This window comes from Martes martes, assembly GCF_963455335.1.
Source record: "Martes martes genome assembly, chromosome: 4".
Lineage (NCBI taxonomy): Eukaryota > Metazoa > Chordata > Mammalia > Carnivora > Mustelidae > Martes > Martes martes.
Genome location: NC_137891.1, coordinates 33,146,483 through 33,161,910, shown reverse-complemented (window position 1 = coordinate 33,161,910; position 15,428 = coordinate 33,146,483). Strand labels below are relative to the sequence as shown.

The following is a 15,428-nucleotide window of genomic DNA, read 5'->3' as shown; positions in this document are numbered from 1 at the left end:
CTTTAATAACCCATGCACAACCCATGTACACATGATCGAGATATGACTTTTTAAAAAGTGATGCTGATGATATATCAGATAAATTTTTTTTTAAAAAGGGAAACAATCAATATAGATCACGTATACCACAAATTCACAGAGGTTTCTAATCTTCAGCAGTGCTTCTCAAACTTGAATATGAAAGATATCACCTGTGAATCTTGTTAAAATGGAGATTCTAATTCAGTATCAGGGGCAGGGCCCGAGATTCTGAATTTCTAAGAAGTTCCCAGGTGATACCAATGCAGCCCGTTCAAGAATGGCACTATCAGGGGTCATGCATGAGCTTTAAGGAGATCTGGAATCACAGAATATCATACACAAAATTCTCTGTGAATGTGCTTCTGTGGATTATTTTCTGAGAAAAGGACCCAAAATTCCTATCATAATCTCAGAGGTGGGGGTGTGAGTAGGGAAAAGGGCAGGTAGACAGTAAGAGAATTCACAGGAGAGACAAATGTCAGTTCCAGAGCTAATTGAAAAAAACCCCAAAATTGTGATTACAATGAAGGGAAATTATTTGTAAAGACAAATATTTTATATTTTATACACAATTATCACTTAGAAGACTATATGAAGAATCACAAACCATTCTAAATTATAAACAATTATATTGTAGACAATTATAACTTAGAAGATTAAACTGAACAATCTTTAAATTCAAGAATAAAAACACAGGGATATAAAACTCTAAGAAATAAAAAAGATAAGGCCAAGATATGTAATATTTAGTTAAGAGGAGTTCTAAAAGAGAACTTACAGGATAATGGCGTTAAAATACACATACGTACATATGCCTACATATATATAACATATACAACTTATGCTTAAAATACCTTTCCAACACACACCTAGATATGTTCAGAGAAAATCACTATCAATACCAAACAGTGATAATGACTGAAGATACACACATAAACACATACTCGTGAAAACTGTAAACTCCAAAAGGAAATTACTACATGCTTCCAAAGGAACAAAGGAATGAGAATCAAAATGGCAACTTAAAAGATGATAAAGTAGTTCTAGATAGAGTTCTGAACAGAAAACACTGGAACCTGAATGCCCTCTTCCCCCCTGTCAAACCGTTATTTAAGTGTGAAGACAAAATAAATTTCCAGCTGTGTACACCTAAATACACACACACACACACACACACACACACACACACACACAAAACACATATTTCTTGGAGAAACAGAGAATACAACTCAAGAAAGTACTTTAGCAAAATCAAAAAAATCAAACTAACTAAAGACTTAAAGAAAAATAATATGGGACAAAGAAAATGGTAAGGGAAAGGGAAAAGAAAACTTAAGAAATCAAAATAATTGTTAAGAATGGTGATGCAAATTTTAATGTAATTAATTTGGCAAAGTATTTTAACACCTCCTTTTTTTGCTTTATTCTGTAAAATTTCAAACATGCACAAAATAGAACAGAATAGTACGTTCTCATGTATTATACTCCCATATATCTGATAAGGGGTTAATATCCATAATATATAAAGAAGTCTTACAACTCAACAACAGAAAGATAATTCAACCAATTAATAAATAGCAAAGGGGGGCGCCTGGGTGGCTCAGTGGGTTAAGCCTCTGCCTTTGGCTCAGGTCATGATCCCAGGGTCCTGGGATTGAGCCCCGCATGGGGCTCTCTGCTCAGCAGGGAGCCTGCTTCCCTTCCTTTCTCTCTCTGCCTGCCTCTCTGCCTACTTGTGATCTCTGTCTGTCAAATAAATAAATAAAATCTTTAAAAAAAAAAAGAAATGGCAAAATATTTGGATAAACATTCACAAACGGCTAATAGTGAAAAAAAAAAAAACAAAACCAAAAAACCTGCAACATTAGAAAAATGCAAAAAAAAAAGCCACAATAAAATACCACTTAATACCTATAGAGATGCCTGTAAGAAAAAGATGGCCAGAGGTGCCTGCTTGGCTCAGTGGGTTAAAGACTCTGCCTTCAGCTCAGGTCAGGGTCCCAGGGTCCTGGGATTGAGCCCTGCATTGGGCTCTCTGCTCAGCAGGGAGCCTGCTTCCCCCTCTCTCTCTGCCTGCCTCTCTACCTACTTGTGATCTCTCTCTCTCTGTCAAATAAATAAATAAAATCCTAAAAAAAAAAAAAAAAAAGATGGCCAATAACAAGCATTGGTGAAGATGGAGAGAAACTGGAACTCTTACACATTGCTGGTAGGATTGTAAAGTTGTACTTCCATTTGGAAAACAGTATGGCATTTCCTTGGAAAGGTAAATGCAGAATTACCAAAAGACCCAGCAATTCCACTCTATGCATATACTCAGGAGAACTGAAAAATGTCCATGCAAAAACACGTACACAAATATTAATAGCTGCATTATTCATAAAAAGTGGAAGCAACCTAAATGTTTGTCAAGTGATGAGTAGATAAACAAAATGTGGTTTGTCCACACAATGAAATACTATTTGACTATAAAAAGGAATGAAGTTTTGACTCATGGTAGAACATGGATTGAATCATGAAAACAAACTAGATGAAAGAAGCCAGGCATATAAGATCACATATTGTATGATTCATTCCACTTACATGAAATGTCCAGAATAGGAAAATCGTTAGTGACGTAAAGTTAATCAGTCGTTGCCAAATGGGGGGGGGGGCGGGGTTAAGGGAAAAGTGGTGGTGATTGTTAGTATGTACAGGGTTTCCTTCTGGTGAAAATATTCTAGAATTAGATAGTGATAATACTTGGGATAACTCTGTGAACATATAAAAAAACTGAATTATACACTTAAAAAGGTTGGACTTCATTATGTAAAATTGTTATTTAAAAAAACAAAATAGACCCATGCAAATATGACCACTTAATCTTTGACAAAGGTGCAAAGGTAGTTCAATGGAAAAAGGACAGTCTTTTGTTTTTTTATTTTTTGTTATTTTTTTATATTTTTAGATTTTATTTGACAGAGAGAGAGATTACAAGTAGGCAGAGAGGCAGGCAGAGGGAGAGGAGGGAAGCAGGCTTCCTGCTGAGCAGAGAGCCCGATGCAGAGCCTGATCCCGGAACCCTGAGACCATGACCTGAGCCGAAGGCAGAGGCTTAACCCACTGAGCCACCCAGGCACCCCAAGGACAGTCTTTTAAACAAATGCTGTTGGAACTGGTTTTCCTACATAAAAATGGAGCCTCATCTTGAAATTTATACTTTACAAAAAACAAACTCAAAATGGATCTTACATCTAAATGTATAAAATAAAAATAAAACTTCTAGGGAAAAAAAAAAAGAGAAAATCTTCATGACCTGGGATTAGATGAAGAGTTTTAGAAATGACACCAAAAGCACAATTAATAAATAAAAAACTGATAAATTGAATTTCACCAATTAAAAACCTTTTGCTTTGCCTTCTATCATTCAGATGTGAATCCATCTCTACTATGGTATCTAATTGGCTTATTTAAGGTCCTTTCATAAGAAGGGATCTACTTCTTATAGGCTCATCTCTATTATCTTGCTAAGTGAGATAAAGTTTAACCACACTAGGAATGAAACATTTCTCCTGTCAGTAGGACAAAGCTATTCACTGTTGCTTTCCTGTTATACAGTTCATAAACACTCTCCTTTCCTAATCTTAAAAAGTGAAATAATAAGAACTAAAATAATAAAATTTTTTACACTGACCACTGAAATCAACAAAAACAAAAAAGTTTACAAGTACATCTTAAAGTACTAACAGATTAGGGATTAGATGTGATAATCAGACAGGAAGAGAGGGGAGGTTAGTTTATAGCAGAGAGAAAGAAAAGAAGTGGAGGGAGGAAAAAATTTAGGACAATGTATTGATCTCATAAATATGAACACAAAGTCTAAAAAAATTACTAAATGTAGTCCAGCAGATTAAAAGAAAATACATCATTACCAACTTGCTATGGCTTATTACATAAATGTAAAAATAGTTCAACATTAGGAATCACATGAATGTAATTTATTCCATTCACGGATAAAGGAACTCACATATTCAGGTATTATCTGGCCCTGTGCTAGGTATGTTTCACTTGCATACCTCTTGCTCTCATAAATACCTTATGATCATCCTGGAAATGAAAAAACTTATGTGACAAAATTAAATACTTATTCTCAAAAACTTATTAGTATAGGAATTGAAAATCTCTAATTTGATTAAAAATAATAGAAACCTATAGCAAATATCACACTTTAAAAAAAAAGAAAAATAAAAATGGAGTTCAGGAACCATTAAATTAAAGACCTAATAAATATTAACAACTGCAGAGTATAGACCTTATCTGGATCCTGATTCAAACAGTGTCTAAAAATTCATGTTTATATGACAACCAGAGCCATATGTACACAGATAGATATTTGATGGTAATTAGGAATTATTAATGTTCTAAGTACAATAATGGTATTGAGGTTTTTTTTTTTTTAAAGTCCTCACATCTTAAAGATACACAGTAAAATATGAATAAATTAGATGTTTGGGATTTGCTTTAAAATCATTTGTGTTTAGGGAGTGAGTACAAGTCTAAATAAAACAAGGCTGACCATTTAATGATAATTTGTTGAATCTGGATATTGGATATATCAGGTTAATTAGTTTCTCTACTTTTGGATATGTTTGGAATTTTCCAAAGTACAAAGTTTTAAAACAGTTTTTAATTATCAAACCCAAAGGAAAAAAAATCAAACAAAAGCAAAAAGCCAAACATAAGAGAGAATATAAATGATCAGAAAACCTTCCATAGATATTACTAGGGAATACTGTTTTATTTTTAAAAAATTTTATTACTTGGGGGGAACCTGGGTGGCTCAGTTGGTTAAGTGACTGCCTTCAGCTCAGGTCATGATCCCAGAGTCCGGGGATCGAGTCCCACACATCAGGCTCCCTGCTCCTTGGAGAGTCTGCTTCTCCCTCTGACTTTCTCCCCTCTCATGCTCTCTCTCACTGTCTCTCTACCAAATAAATAAATAAAATCTTTAAAAAAAATTTTATTAATTAACTTTTAATTGAGACATATACATAATTGCACTAATTGAAAGTTTACAGTTCAATGAGCCATCACCAAAAACCTCACTTTATCCGTGTAAATTACAACTAGGTCAATAAATAGCATATGACCAGCAGCCCAGAAGCTACCCTACTAAACAATCCTCTCACTCACGATCTCCCCTGCTTCTTGCCAATAGTTAACAAATCACCTTATATTCTAACTTCTTAGATTGTAACCATATAGTACCTTATAATTCTGTGTCTGAATTCTTTTGCTCAACATGTGAAATCCACCCATGCTACTGCGGTACAAGTCATTGTTTTTTTTTCATTACTTTATAAGCAAGTTATTCTCAAAATGTGTTCAGTAGATTTCTGGGAATCTCCAAGACCCTTTCAGAATTTAACAGAATAAAGTTCACTGGGATATGGTTTTAGATTCCATGTTGCAACTAAACTTAAAAACAAGAAAACTACTTGCCAAGTTCTGGTGTAGAATCAAAGAATATTCACATTTATCTGAAAAGGCTATTAAAATACTTCTCCCTTTACAGTAACACATTTATATGAGGCAAGATTTCTTCCTATACTTCAAGCAAAACATGTCACAACAGACACTGCCGATACAGACATGAGAAATCAGTTGTCTTCTATGAAACCAGACATTAATTTGCAAAATAGTAGTGCCACTCTTCTCACTAATTTTTGTCTGGGAAAGTATAGTTATCATTTTAAATATTTTTATTTAATGTATGTTATTTATGGTCACACATAATGGCTTTCCTACTGTCATTTTAAAGTTAATTGTGGTGTCCTGAGACCTAAAAGTTTGAAGACTACTGCTGTGCATGTTCCCTTACGCTAATACGCCAGAATCAATTCATCCATTTCTACTAGGGATGGACAGAGGGGCTGTTTTTCATCTCGGACAATAACAAATAAGGATGCTATGAATAATCTTGTACATGTCTTTTGGCACACATTATGTCTCCACTTCTGTTGAGTTTATACCTTGGAGTAGAACTGCTAAATCACAGGGCATGTTTACATTCAACTTTTAACAGATACTGTTTTCCAAAGTGGCTATTAAGCATTTGAAATGTGGTTAGTCTAACTAAGATGGGCTATAGGTATAAAGTTTATACTGGATTTTGAAGACTTAATATAAAAACACTGCAGAATATCTCAGTAATTATTTTCTATTGATTACATGTCAAAATGACAGTATTTTAGATATACAGTAGTGAGTTAAAAAATTTACATTAATGACACCTGTCTCTTTTTTTTTATATATGGCTACTAGAAAACTTAAAACTATGTACATGACTTCCATTTGAAGCTCACATTATGTATTTTGGACAGTGCTGCTACATGGGGAAATAGAAGTAAAGCAGACCAATACCAATACTGTACACAAGAAGTCTGAGATGCGGGTCACCTGGGTGGCTCAGTGGATTAAAGCCTCTGCCTTTGGCTCGGGTCATGATCCCAGGGTCTTGGGATGGAGCCCCTGCATCGGGCTCGCTGCTCAGCGGGGAGCCTGCTTCTTCCTCTCTCTCTGCCTGCCTCTCTGCCTATCTCTCTCTGTCAAATAAATAAATAAAAAATAAAATCTTAAAAAAAAAAAAGAAGAAGAAGAAGTCATCTGAGATGCTCCTGAGGGGGCACCTTTTAATGAAGACTGCCCAAAGGAGGTAACATCTAAAGGAAGGCCAAAGGACAGGCAGGAGTTAGCCTAATAAAGAAAGTGATACAAAAAGGAAGGTAAAGTCAGGCAGAAGGTACAGAGTGTGCAAAGGCCAGCAGATAAGAGAAATATGTTTAGTATAGCAGAGACATAGTAGAGGGTAGGGGAGTGGTGAAGGGAAGTAACAAGAGACAAGAAAGGAAAAACTAGCCAGATCATAAGGGGCCTGGTGAGTTATGCCTGTGTTTTAGGAACAGGGCACTACTTTGGGTTTTAAGCAAGAAAATTACATAATTATATCTGTACTTTTGAAAAGCTACTCTGACTGCTGTTATGTATATAACTGAATCTGGACAAGGCTAGAGTGAAGACTCATGGTAGTGAAGATTCGTTGGGAGCTGTTACAACAATGTAAACAAAAAAATGATGGGTCTCTATACAAAGAGAATAGCGGTAGAGAGAGGTGAGCCTTAGGCAAAATCACTTCATGCAGCTTCCACTTCACTTACTTCACAGATATTCTGAGGACTTAAGTAAGGCATTTTTTTGTAAAGGTGTTCTGTATTCTTAGTCTTGGTAAAAGGTTCTAGTGTCACTAGCACAGGTATTAATTCAAGAAACTGAATTCTATTTTAGGATATACTGGATATAAAGATTCATCTTTTCTCCAACTTACTAACCTAAAACCTAAATAATACTTTAATAATCAATGAAATTAAGTCAGATAAGAAAAGGCTTACTTTCTTACTTATGTTTAAATGGTAAATCCCAACTACTAAACATGGTACTGTGCTCCATTTAATCAATTCAATATTAAAAGATTAGCACCATTCCCCATTTCTCTAGAAATGGAAATGTAAGTGAATTAAAGGTAGATATCAAGTTATTCTCATTGAATGGTATGAATGTGAGTGTAAAACAATTTTGTTTCTTCACTAAACTGATACTAGTAGGGCAGTCAGTTATCAAATATTTAAGAGTCAACTAGATAATTCTTCTGTCAGCTTCATTTATTTTGAGGTTTCAGGACCTTCTAAAGTTGTATCTTCTATAAATAAACTATCAATCCAGGGGACTAAAGGTAAAAAGGTCACCTACCTTTTCCAAAATTTTCTGAAACTTTCTAATCTACCAATACGCCCTTGTCCCTCTTGAGATATAAAGCATTTTAATTGACCACTTAATATAAAGCATCTAACTTCTACTCTACCCATTGCTTCTTGCCTGAAATACTCTTACAACACTGTAGAAAGTTACGTTCTATACTTATTTCACTGACAAAAATGACAGTCCTTAGAACTGAGTTCTCCACAGGACTCTCGTTAAGCCTCTCCCCTTATAACCGAAATCCTCATTCTTGTCACATGTTGTACAGCTGTTCAACACAATATTCCTTCTTGCTCTGAGTGTTCTTGGCCTTCCCTTTTCTAGCTTCAGTAACAGAAACTTACATTCCTAAGGGTCTAAAGTCCTCCACTGAATTATAGAAGCAAATCACCCTCAACCTCTCCTCCCTTCTCATCACTCTCACCTGATTCCACGTCATAGTACTTTAGGAAATCTCCAGCTTCCCACCCTGAAACTTAATAGACCTAAGTACACTGGCACCAATATTTTCTCTCTTCCCTGTCGTGACAAGAGAGGAAACATCCCTTTCTTTTCTATCGAAAAGGCAATCCATACTCTTCTGTCCACACTATTACTACTACCTTGGTCCAAGGTCCCGTGTCTCTCACCTGGATCACAGCCCAAACCTGATCATCCCATATCTACTCTTGTCTACTTCACAACAATCCTCCACACAGTGGGCAAAAGTGACTGTTTTCAAACCATAAATCATATTGTGTGCACTTAAATTCCCTGTATAGTTACACTCAAATAAATCCAAACTCTTTACCATGGTTTCCAAAGACCTGAGCTCCTTCCTGCCTAACATTCTACACTCATCTTGCCACTCTCCTGTATGACCACTGTGCTCCAGCTGCATTGGTCTATTCATTTACCTGTGACACACCAGCTCTTCCACATCAACACTTTCCTGATTCTGGGTCTTTCACATGTGGTTCCCAAGGGCAAGGCTCTCTTTGCCCAATCATAATATGGTTAGCCATCACTTAGGTCTTACAAATGATTCTACAAAGAAGTCTTCCTCTAATCACCCTGTGTCTGTTATTCACTATCTGTGCCCCTTATCGGTTTCTTCTTATTATAACTTATTCACTAGACTGTCAGCCGTATGAGGGCAGAACCTATGTTCATCGGGTTACTGTGCCTTACAGAGTGCCAGATAAAATCAAATGCTAAATGAACATTTGCTAACGGAATGAATGAGTGAAGAGACAGGATTAGGTTGCAAACTACTTCCTAGTGGTTTGATCTTAGATAAGTCACAACCTTTCTGAGCTTCAGTTTTTTCTTCTATAGAAAAGGGACAAATACCTTATAGGATTGCCAAGTGGGACCTACTAAAGATTAACTGGCAATGAATACAGACCAAGCACAGTATCTGCATTTAATTTAATAGATGTTAGTTTCCTTCCCTTCCTTCTATAGCTTAGACAGTGAGAATTCCTTAGGGTAATTCAGTACTGAAACTAAAAATATAGAGATAGGTCTATATATACACCTATTGTTACATATAGTTAGAAAGAATAATGACCTGTAACTGAGCAGATAGATTGGTAACAGAATCTAATCCTGTGCTTTAAAAAATGGTAAAAAGTAGTGTATATCTATCACCCACTCCTCCCCAAAAAACGGTGGTGGTAGGGGAGGGTGAGGAGAAAAAGAGAAGAAACTGGAGGGAAAGGTAACCTTAGAAATTATAGGTCATTAACTCAACTTCAACTCCCAAATTTAGAACAACCTTCATTTACCTATAAAGACTAGCAGCAAGAACAAGATTAAAACTCATTCTAAAATAAAAACATTTTCTGTTTGCTTAAATCTATATAAATCTCCTCTATATTTATTTACCCTCTCTTTTACCTTTCATTCTTTAAACCGCAACAGCACTGATATAAGGTAAGGAAAAAAAAAAAAAACCAAGAAAAAAATCTCAACTACAAAAACACCACAGATCAGAAACACAAAAAGGTTTCACTGTTCCCTTAATTTCTTGATAAGCTTTAAATTGTCTAACCACAAAAGTCAGTCCTTTCTTTCCATTCTCTTTAACTGCTGCTCACTTTTCAGCCTGACATCACTTTTATGTTTTTGTCAGAGATTTTACTTTCTAGGAACCTTCTAAATCATTTATCAGACATCATTCAAATCTCCTCCATATTCTTCCTAGAACATAGCTAGCCCTGTGAAAGTAGTCATTTAATATTTTCTGCCTGATAACCGCTTAGAATTTTATAGAATTGCTGTGTACCTTCATAGTGTCATCAGGATATGGATATAATTTAGATTCTAAATTCCAAGGAAGGGTTTATGTTAAGCAATTAATTCAGTTTTATTCAACATATTTTATGTAATCAAGCTTGACTTTTTTAGAAGTAATTGGAATCCGGTTTAGATTTTTTTCTCATGTTCCAGTTATTCTACAACCTTTCTAAAATTGGAACTTCTAGTCTATCCTTAAACTGGAAATTTATAAAATGCTGCTGAATGTTCCATAAAATTCATGGGAAAAGACTTCACCATTAGATATAAAATGCAAGAATAAAAAGAATATTTTATGTTATCACAACCTCTAGAACAGTACTGTGTATAGCAAAGACTTTTGACTATAATTAGCTGAATACCAGTTTAAAGAAGAATTTTATCACAGGCCAGTCAGTGCATGCCAGGAAGAGTTCTTAACTGCTATCAAATGCTCTGGCAGCAAGTGGCCAGAAACTAACCATCTGCAACTCACCAAGGCTATTGTAAAATGATCATATATATATGTGTGTGTGCATATATACACACATATATATATATCACCAACATTTCAACACCACAAACATTTCAAATTACATTTTAAGGTCTCATCTGGGGCAGTGTTTTTCAAACTAAGAACTGCAATCTATTAGTGGGTCCAAAATTAATGAGTTTAACCAGCAAATGAAGAAAGGAAGGGTGAGAAGGAGGGATAAATAGAATATAAAATGTTGGAGTTCATCACGGGCAGTAAGAGTATTATTTCATAATCTTTGTTTTGTTCTGTATGCTGGGAGTAACATAAAATGTATTTTAAGGGTGGGTTTCAGCCCCCTCCCCCCAAAAAAGTCAGAAAGCAATGAACTGGGAGACAAACAGAAGTGGAAAAGGATAAGCAACTGGAACTGTTACGATCACCAAATTATGGGCTGGGAGATGAGCCAACCAACCAACACCTTCTGTTGACCAGGAGACTGTTTTGGAAATCTCCATGCACTTGCAAAAGACAGACACCCCTATGTGAGATCTGAAGAAACACCTTCTCTTATAGTAGGCCTACAACAATGCCCAGCAAAGCTCAGAGATGCTCCCACTAATGTTTTTATCCCTTCAAACTTTCAAAAGCAGAGGTCAACTTCTACTTTCTACTAACTCTAAGGCACATTCAATAGTTAAGTCACAGGAGCTAAGAGACAGCAGCTCTTGAAAGATAATTATTGATTCTTGAACAACTACTTCTAAAAAATATTAACTATATTTCATATCACAATTTGATTTCACATAAAGCTTTGACATTCAGCAAAGTAATGTGGAAGTGTGAAAGTCACACTATTTCACTAAAATGATCACATTTAACAGTCACGTACATAGACCACTGAAATGGCCATGTGAAGAGAATAAACACCAGAATAAACAGAATTTTTAAAAAGATGTATGAAAGATTCCAAGATTCAAAACACAACTTGGAGCCATTTAATATTGCCATTAATGAATTAAGAGTCATTCTGTGAAGAGTTAGTATTGGAACTGCCTAAATATTGGCCAACCTGCATTTTTTCACTGAGTCTATGTTAAGTGTTACTATGAACACTTGGCTGTTGTTTCTTAGTTTTATTTGAGAGAGAGAGAGTGCATACAACGCAAGCCCAAACATGGGGACAGGGAGCAGAGGGAGAGGGACAAGCAGACTGTACTAAGCACAGAGCCCAATGTGGGGCTTGATTCCCTGATCCTGACATCATAACCTGACCTGAAATCAAGAATCTGAAGCCTAACTGACTGACCCATCCAGGCACCCCTGAATACTAAGTTGTTTTAATGATGATTTCTAATTATTTTTGAGGCCACTTAAAAAAAAAAAACAAAACACTTTTTGGTGCATAAGGGACAGTTTCATAAATTATAGCTAATATCTGTTCTAAAGGTCTAAGGTAATGGATATTTCTCAGGACGCATCCACCAGTCCTCATAACTAGTGCATATTCCAGTTAAACAAATTCCACTACTGTTATAGAAGCACATCTCCCACATTATTGTTATAGGTTTTTTTCCTCTCTCTCATATAAACCCACATTTGGCTGGAGAGACAGAAGAGGACAAAAGTGCAGCTATAAAGAGAATTTCTCTGGTTGCAGGGTGAAGGGTACCTTTTATCTCTGCTCACATAGTTTAATGTTCTGCCTGCCTCACTACCTCCTTTTTTCTTATACTTTGAAACTTGCTGTGGCTTCAGACATCAACCCCTGGCACAATTACTTGCTAGTTTTATTACAAAGTCCCCCCATGGCTGGAAGAGGAGTTTCATTCTTTGCCTCCTAACAATTCCTCACTGAACACAAATTCCAAAAAGACAAATCTTTGGTAAGTACCTACCAGAAAGTCATTTTGTGTACAAGTACAAAAAAATGTACCAAGACAAATTATGGGGTTCACAGCTTCTTATCCCTGGAGGCAAAAAGACTTCTAGTTCAAATACTAATGACAGGTTTTAATGAAAGAGCTAAAAGAGCTCATTTACTTATCCATTCTGATCAGACATCATAAGATTCAATTTTGACTATAGCAGAGGACAAAGCAGGACACTTCGAATCACCCTAGATTAAAGATGCCTTCTTGCTTTCTTCTCTCTTCTGGGCCATTACACCAAACCTAGAGCAGAATTACACCCACCTTCAGGCTAGACTAAACAACATAATAGCTTATTGATCTCTGGTGTAGACCCAAACCCACAAGTCATCAGGCAAGTAGGGATCACAGCCACTTGATGCAACTAACACTCAAAAGTCGTGCACAGGGTTTTCTGATCACACACAATCATACCACTGGCAATGATCACACTGAATGTGGACCAAACCTTTCTCCACCCCGAACAAACAAAAATAATAATATGTTAATCAGGTCAGGCAGCAAGCGGTACATTTTGAATCACACTGAAAAACTATTTTTTGGTTGTCAGTAAGTGTTAATTTATGTTCATTAAATTGACTGTAATTTCTCAGGTTTTCAAAGTTACCATCATTCAATTCCACAGATAAATTCTTTCAAAAGAGGTAATACTTGCTGGTGAATCACGTGCTGACTTAACTCCATCACCACACCATGAGTGCATGGAGGGTTTGTGGCAAATGACTTAGACGTTTTCTAAGTGAAATCCCCAGAGAACGGTAACTTCTAATTATTTCCTTCTAGAGATATCCAAACCCCATTCTAAAAAGTAAAGGTTAACTGTGTTCATTGAGACACCTTTTCAACGCGTTTCGCTCAAAAACTAAGAACGGTGAAGTCAGAAGTGGAACTCAAGTCTCAAACAATGAATGCTCTTGCTAATTAATTCCATTTAGCTCTAGTTCAGACCCTGTTGTAATGTAAAGCTTAGTCCTCACAGACAGGCTTCAGCCGTCTCTTAACCTCAAAGGAGTATATGCAACGCAATCCACAGACTGGAATGAAGCAACAGTGACAACATTAGCGGCCAATGATGGATGAAATGACAAATGAACTCGGAGTCACGGCAGACATCTACGCCCTAAGGGAGAGACTGAGGTGGGGCTGGAAACTATTTTCTGGCCTTCTCCCGCGTGCTGCTTCTGGGGAAGGGACAGGATCCAGCACGCCCGGGATCCACGGAGCCTCGGCCTCCGAGGTGCAGGAGTGGGAAGAGAGCAGCCGGCTGCTTTTGCAGGGAGTGGAGAAGATGGGGGATTGGTACGGTGGGAATTTCTCTGGGGAGAGAACTTCCCGACGCCGGAAGGGTCGGGGGTGGCAGGACCGTCCCGACCACGGCGAGGGCGACCTCCTCTTCCTTCTCACACAGTCATACATCTTTGTGTGTGTGGATTGTGCAAGGGGCCCTCCAGCCCAGGTCGGGAAGTGCGCCCGCCACCCCCTCGCTCCACCGGGACTCGCTCCGGCCGGGACGCCCAAACCCCTCTCAGACAACCTCTAGGGTCCGGAGATGGTGAGTGGACGAAAGCATCTTCGCGTGTGGACACCCCTCGGGGCATCCCCCCCTCGCCGGGTCTTTGTCCCGCCGGCGGCGGGGGTCTCTCCCCGGTTTTCGCGGGGAACCCCTTGTCCTGGAGGCCTCGGGGCCCAGGGTCGCCCCAGCTTTGTTCGGTCAGCGGGGCGCAGGGACGCGGACACTTACCGTACACTCCGGCGAGGAAAAGCAAGACCAACGCAGACCTCCACCGCGGAGACTCTTTTGTGCTCCAGCGACTGGCCATAACCACGGCAGATGGAGGGAGCGAGGAGGAGATGGAGGAGGAGGAGGAGCTGGGGCCAGACGCCGCCGCCACCGAGCCCCCGGCTGCTCCTTGCGCGCTCCGCGGCGGCGGGAGGGGGAGGGGGAGGGGAGGGGCCGCCGCCGCCGCCCGCCCGCCCGCGCTCCCTCCCTCCGGCCCTCCCTCAGCAGCGCGCCAGCTCCCACCCCGGACGGCGCGAGAGCCCTACGCCGGGCGGCCTTCCCGAGGGCAGGGGCTGGTTGAGCGCACACCGGCGCGAGGCGAGGGGGCGGCGGAAGCGCGACTCCGGCCTCGCACGGCACAGGCTAGCCGGCGCCGCCACCCGCCAGACGGAGCGCGAGCCGGGACCCGCGCTCATCCATGCGATCGGTAATCACCTGGCCCGCCTGCCTTGGTTCCCGCCCCGCGCTCCTCCGGACTTTCCCAGTTTCGGGGCCCGTTTCCCCGCGACTGGAGCCGGAGGAGTAAGGCAGTGCCAATCGATGAGCGAGCACGCAAACACCGGCTGCTAGGTTCCCGAGAGCTGGGGGACCGGGGGCCCGCAGCGGAGCTCCGCTGCAGTCCGAGGCCTTCTTGCTAGCCCTGCGGGTGGTGTGAGGACAAGTTGGGAGGCTGAGGGCGGCTGTGCTTGCCGGGAGAGAGAGTGAACGGAGTCTAGGAACTTGGGACATCCTCTCCTTTACCCCTGCTTGCCTCCGCTTAAAATCGGCACGGAACTGGGGGTGGATAGGTGCCAGTTAGTGCTGCCGCCGTCTGCCCGGCCAGTGTGCACGCGTGCCGCGGTTCTGGTGCTGGACACCCACGGTCAAGGTGCCTGGCATGAGTCCAGAAAGGCTAGAGTGCGGTGCTCTACCAGTCTGTTGTGGAAGCCGCGGAAGGCAGTTTGACATCCCGGGGGCGGGCGGGGAGCGGAGGGGCTGTGGGAAATCGGCCTGGGTGCGCGGCTGGAGGAGGGGGGACGTCTTTCTGCACTTCCTAATTTCGCTAAGCACCTTCCCCCATCTCCGCAAGTGGACCGCCTTCTTCCTTTAGCACTCCGAAGCACTTTCTAAATACTTTTGTAGTGATACTGGCACGCCTGACCTTCCGTCGTGTATTTTTAAAGTGTGT

General features: G+C 39.6%; 1 protein-coding gene across 2 annotated transcripts in view; it reads right to left on the bottom strand.

Moving 5' to 3' along the window:
• LRP12 (LDL receptor related protein 12) overlaps nt 1–14,315 on the bottom strand; it is a gene marked incomplete at its 5' end in the record, with an annotated part of 72,610 nt that extends 58,295 nt beyond the window's left edge. Inside the window, one exon of one of the 2 annotated variants that reach the window (XM_080803087.1) lies at nt 14,222–14,315. In XM_080803087.1, the coding sequence (XP_080659213.1) occupies nt 14,222–14,300 (79 nt within the window). Of the gene's footprint in view, nt 1–14,217 lie in introns of both variants that reach the window. The other variant, XM_080803088.1, reaches the window with a different exon arrangement.
• Between the last annotated feature and the right edge of the window lie 1,113 nt (nt 14,316–15,428).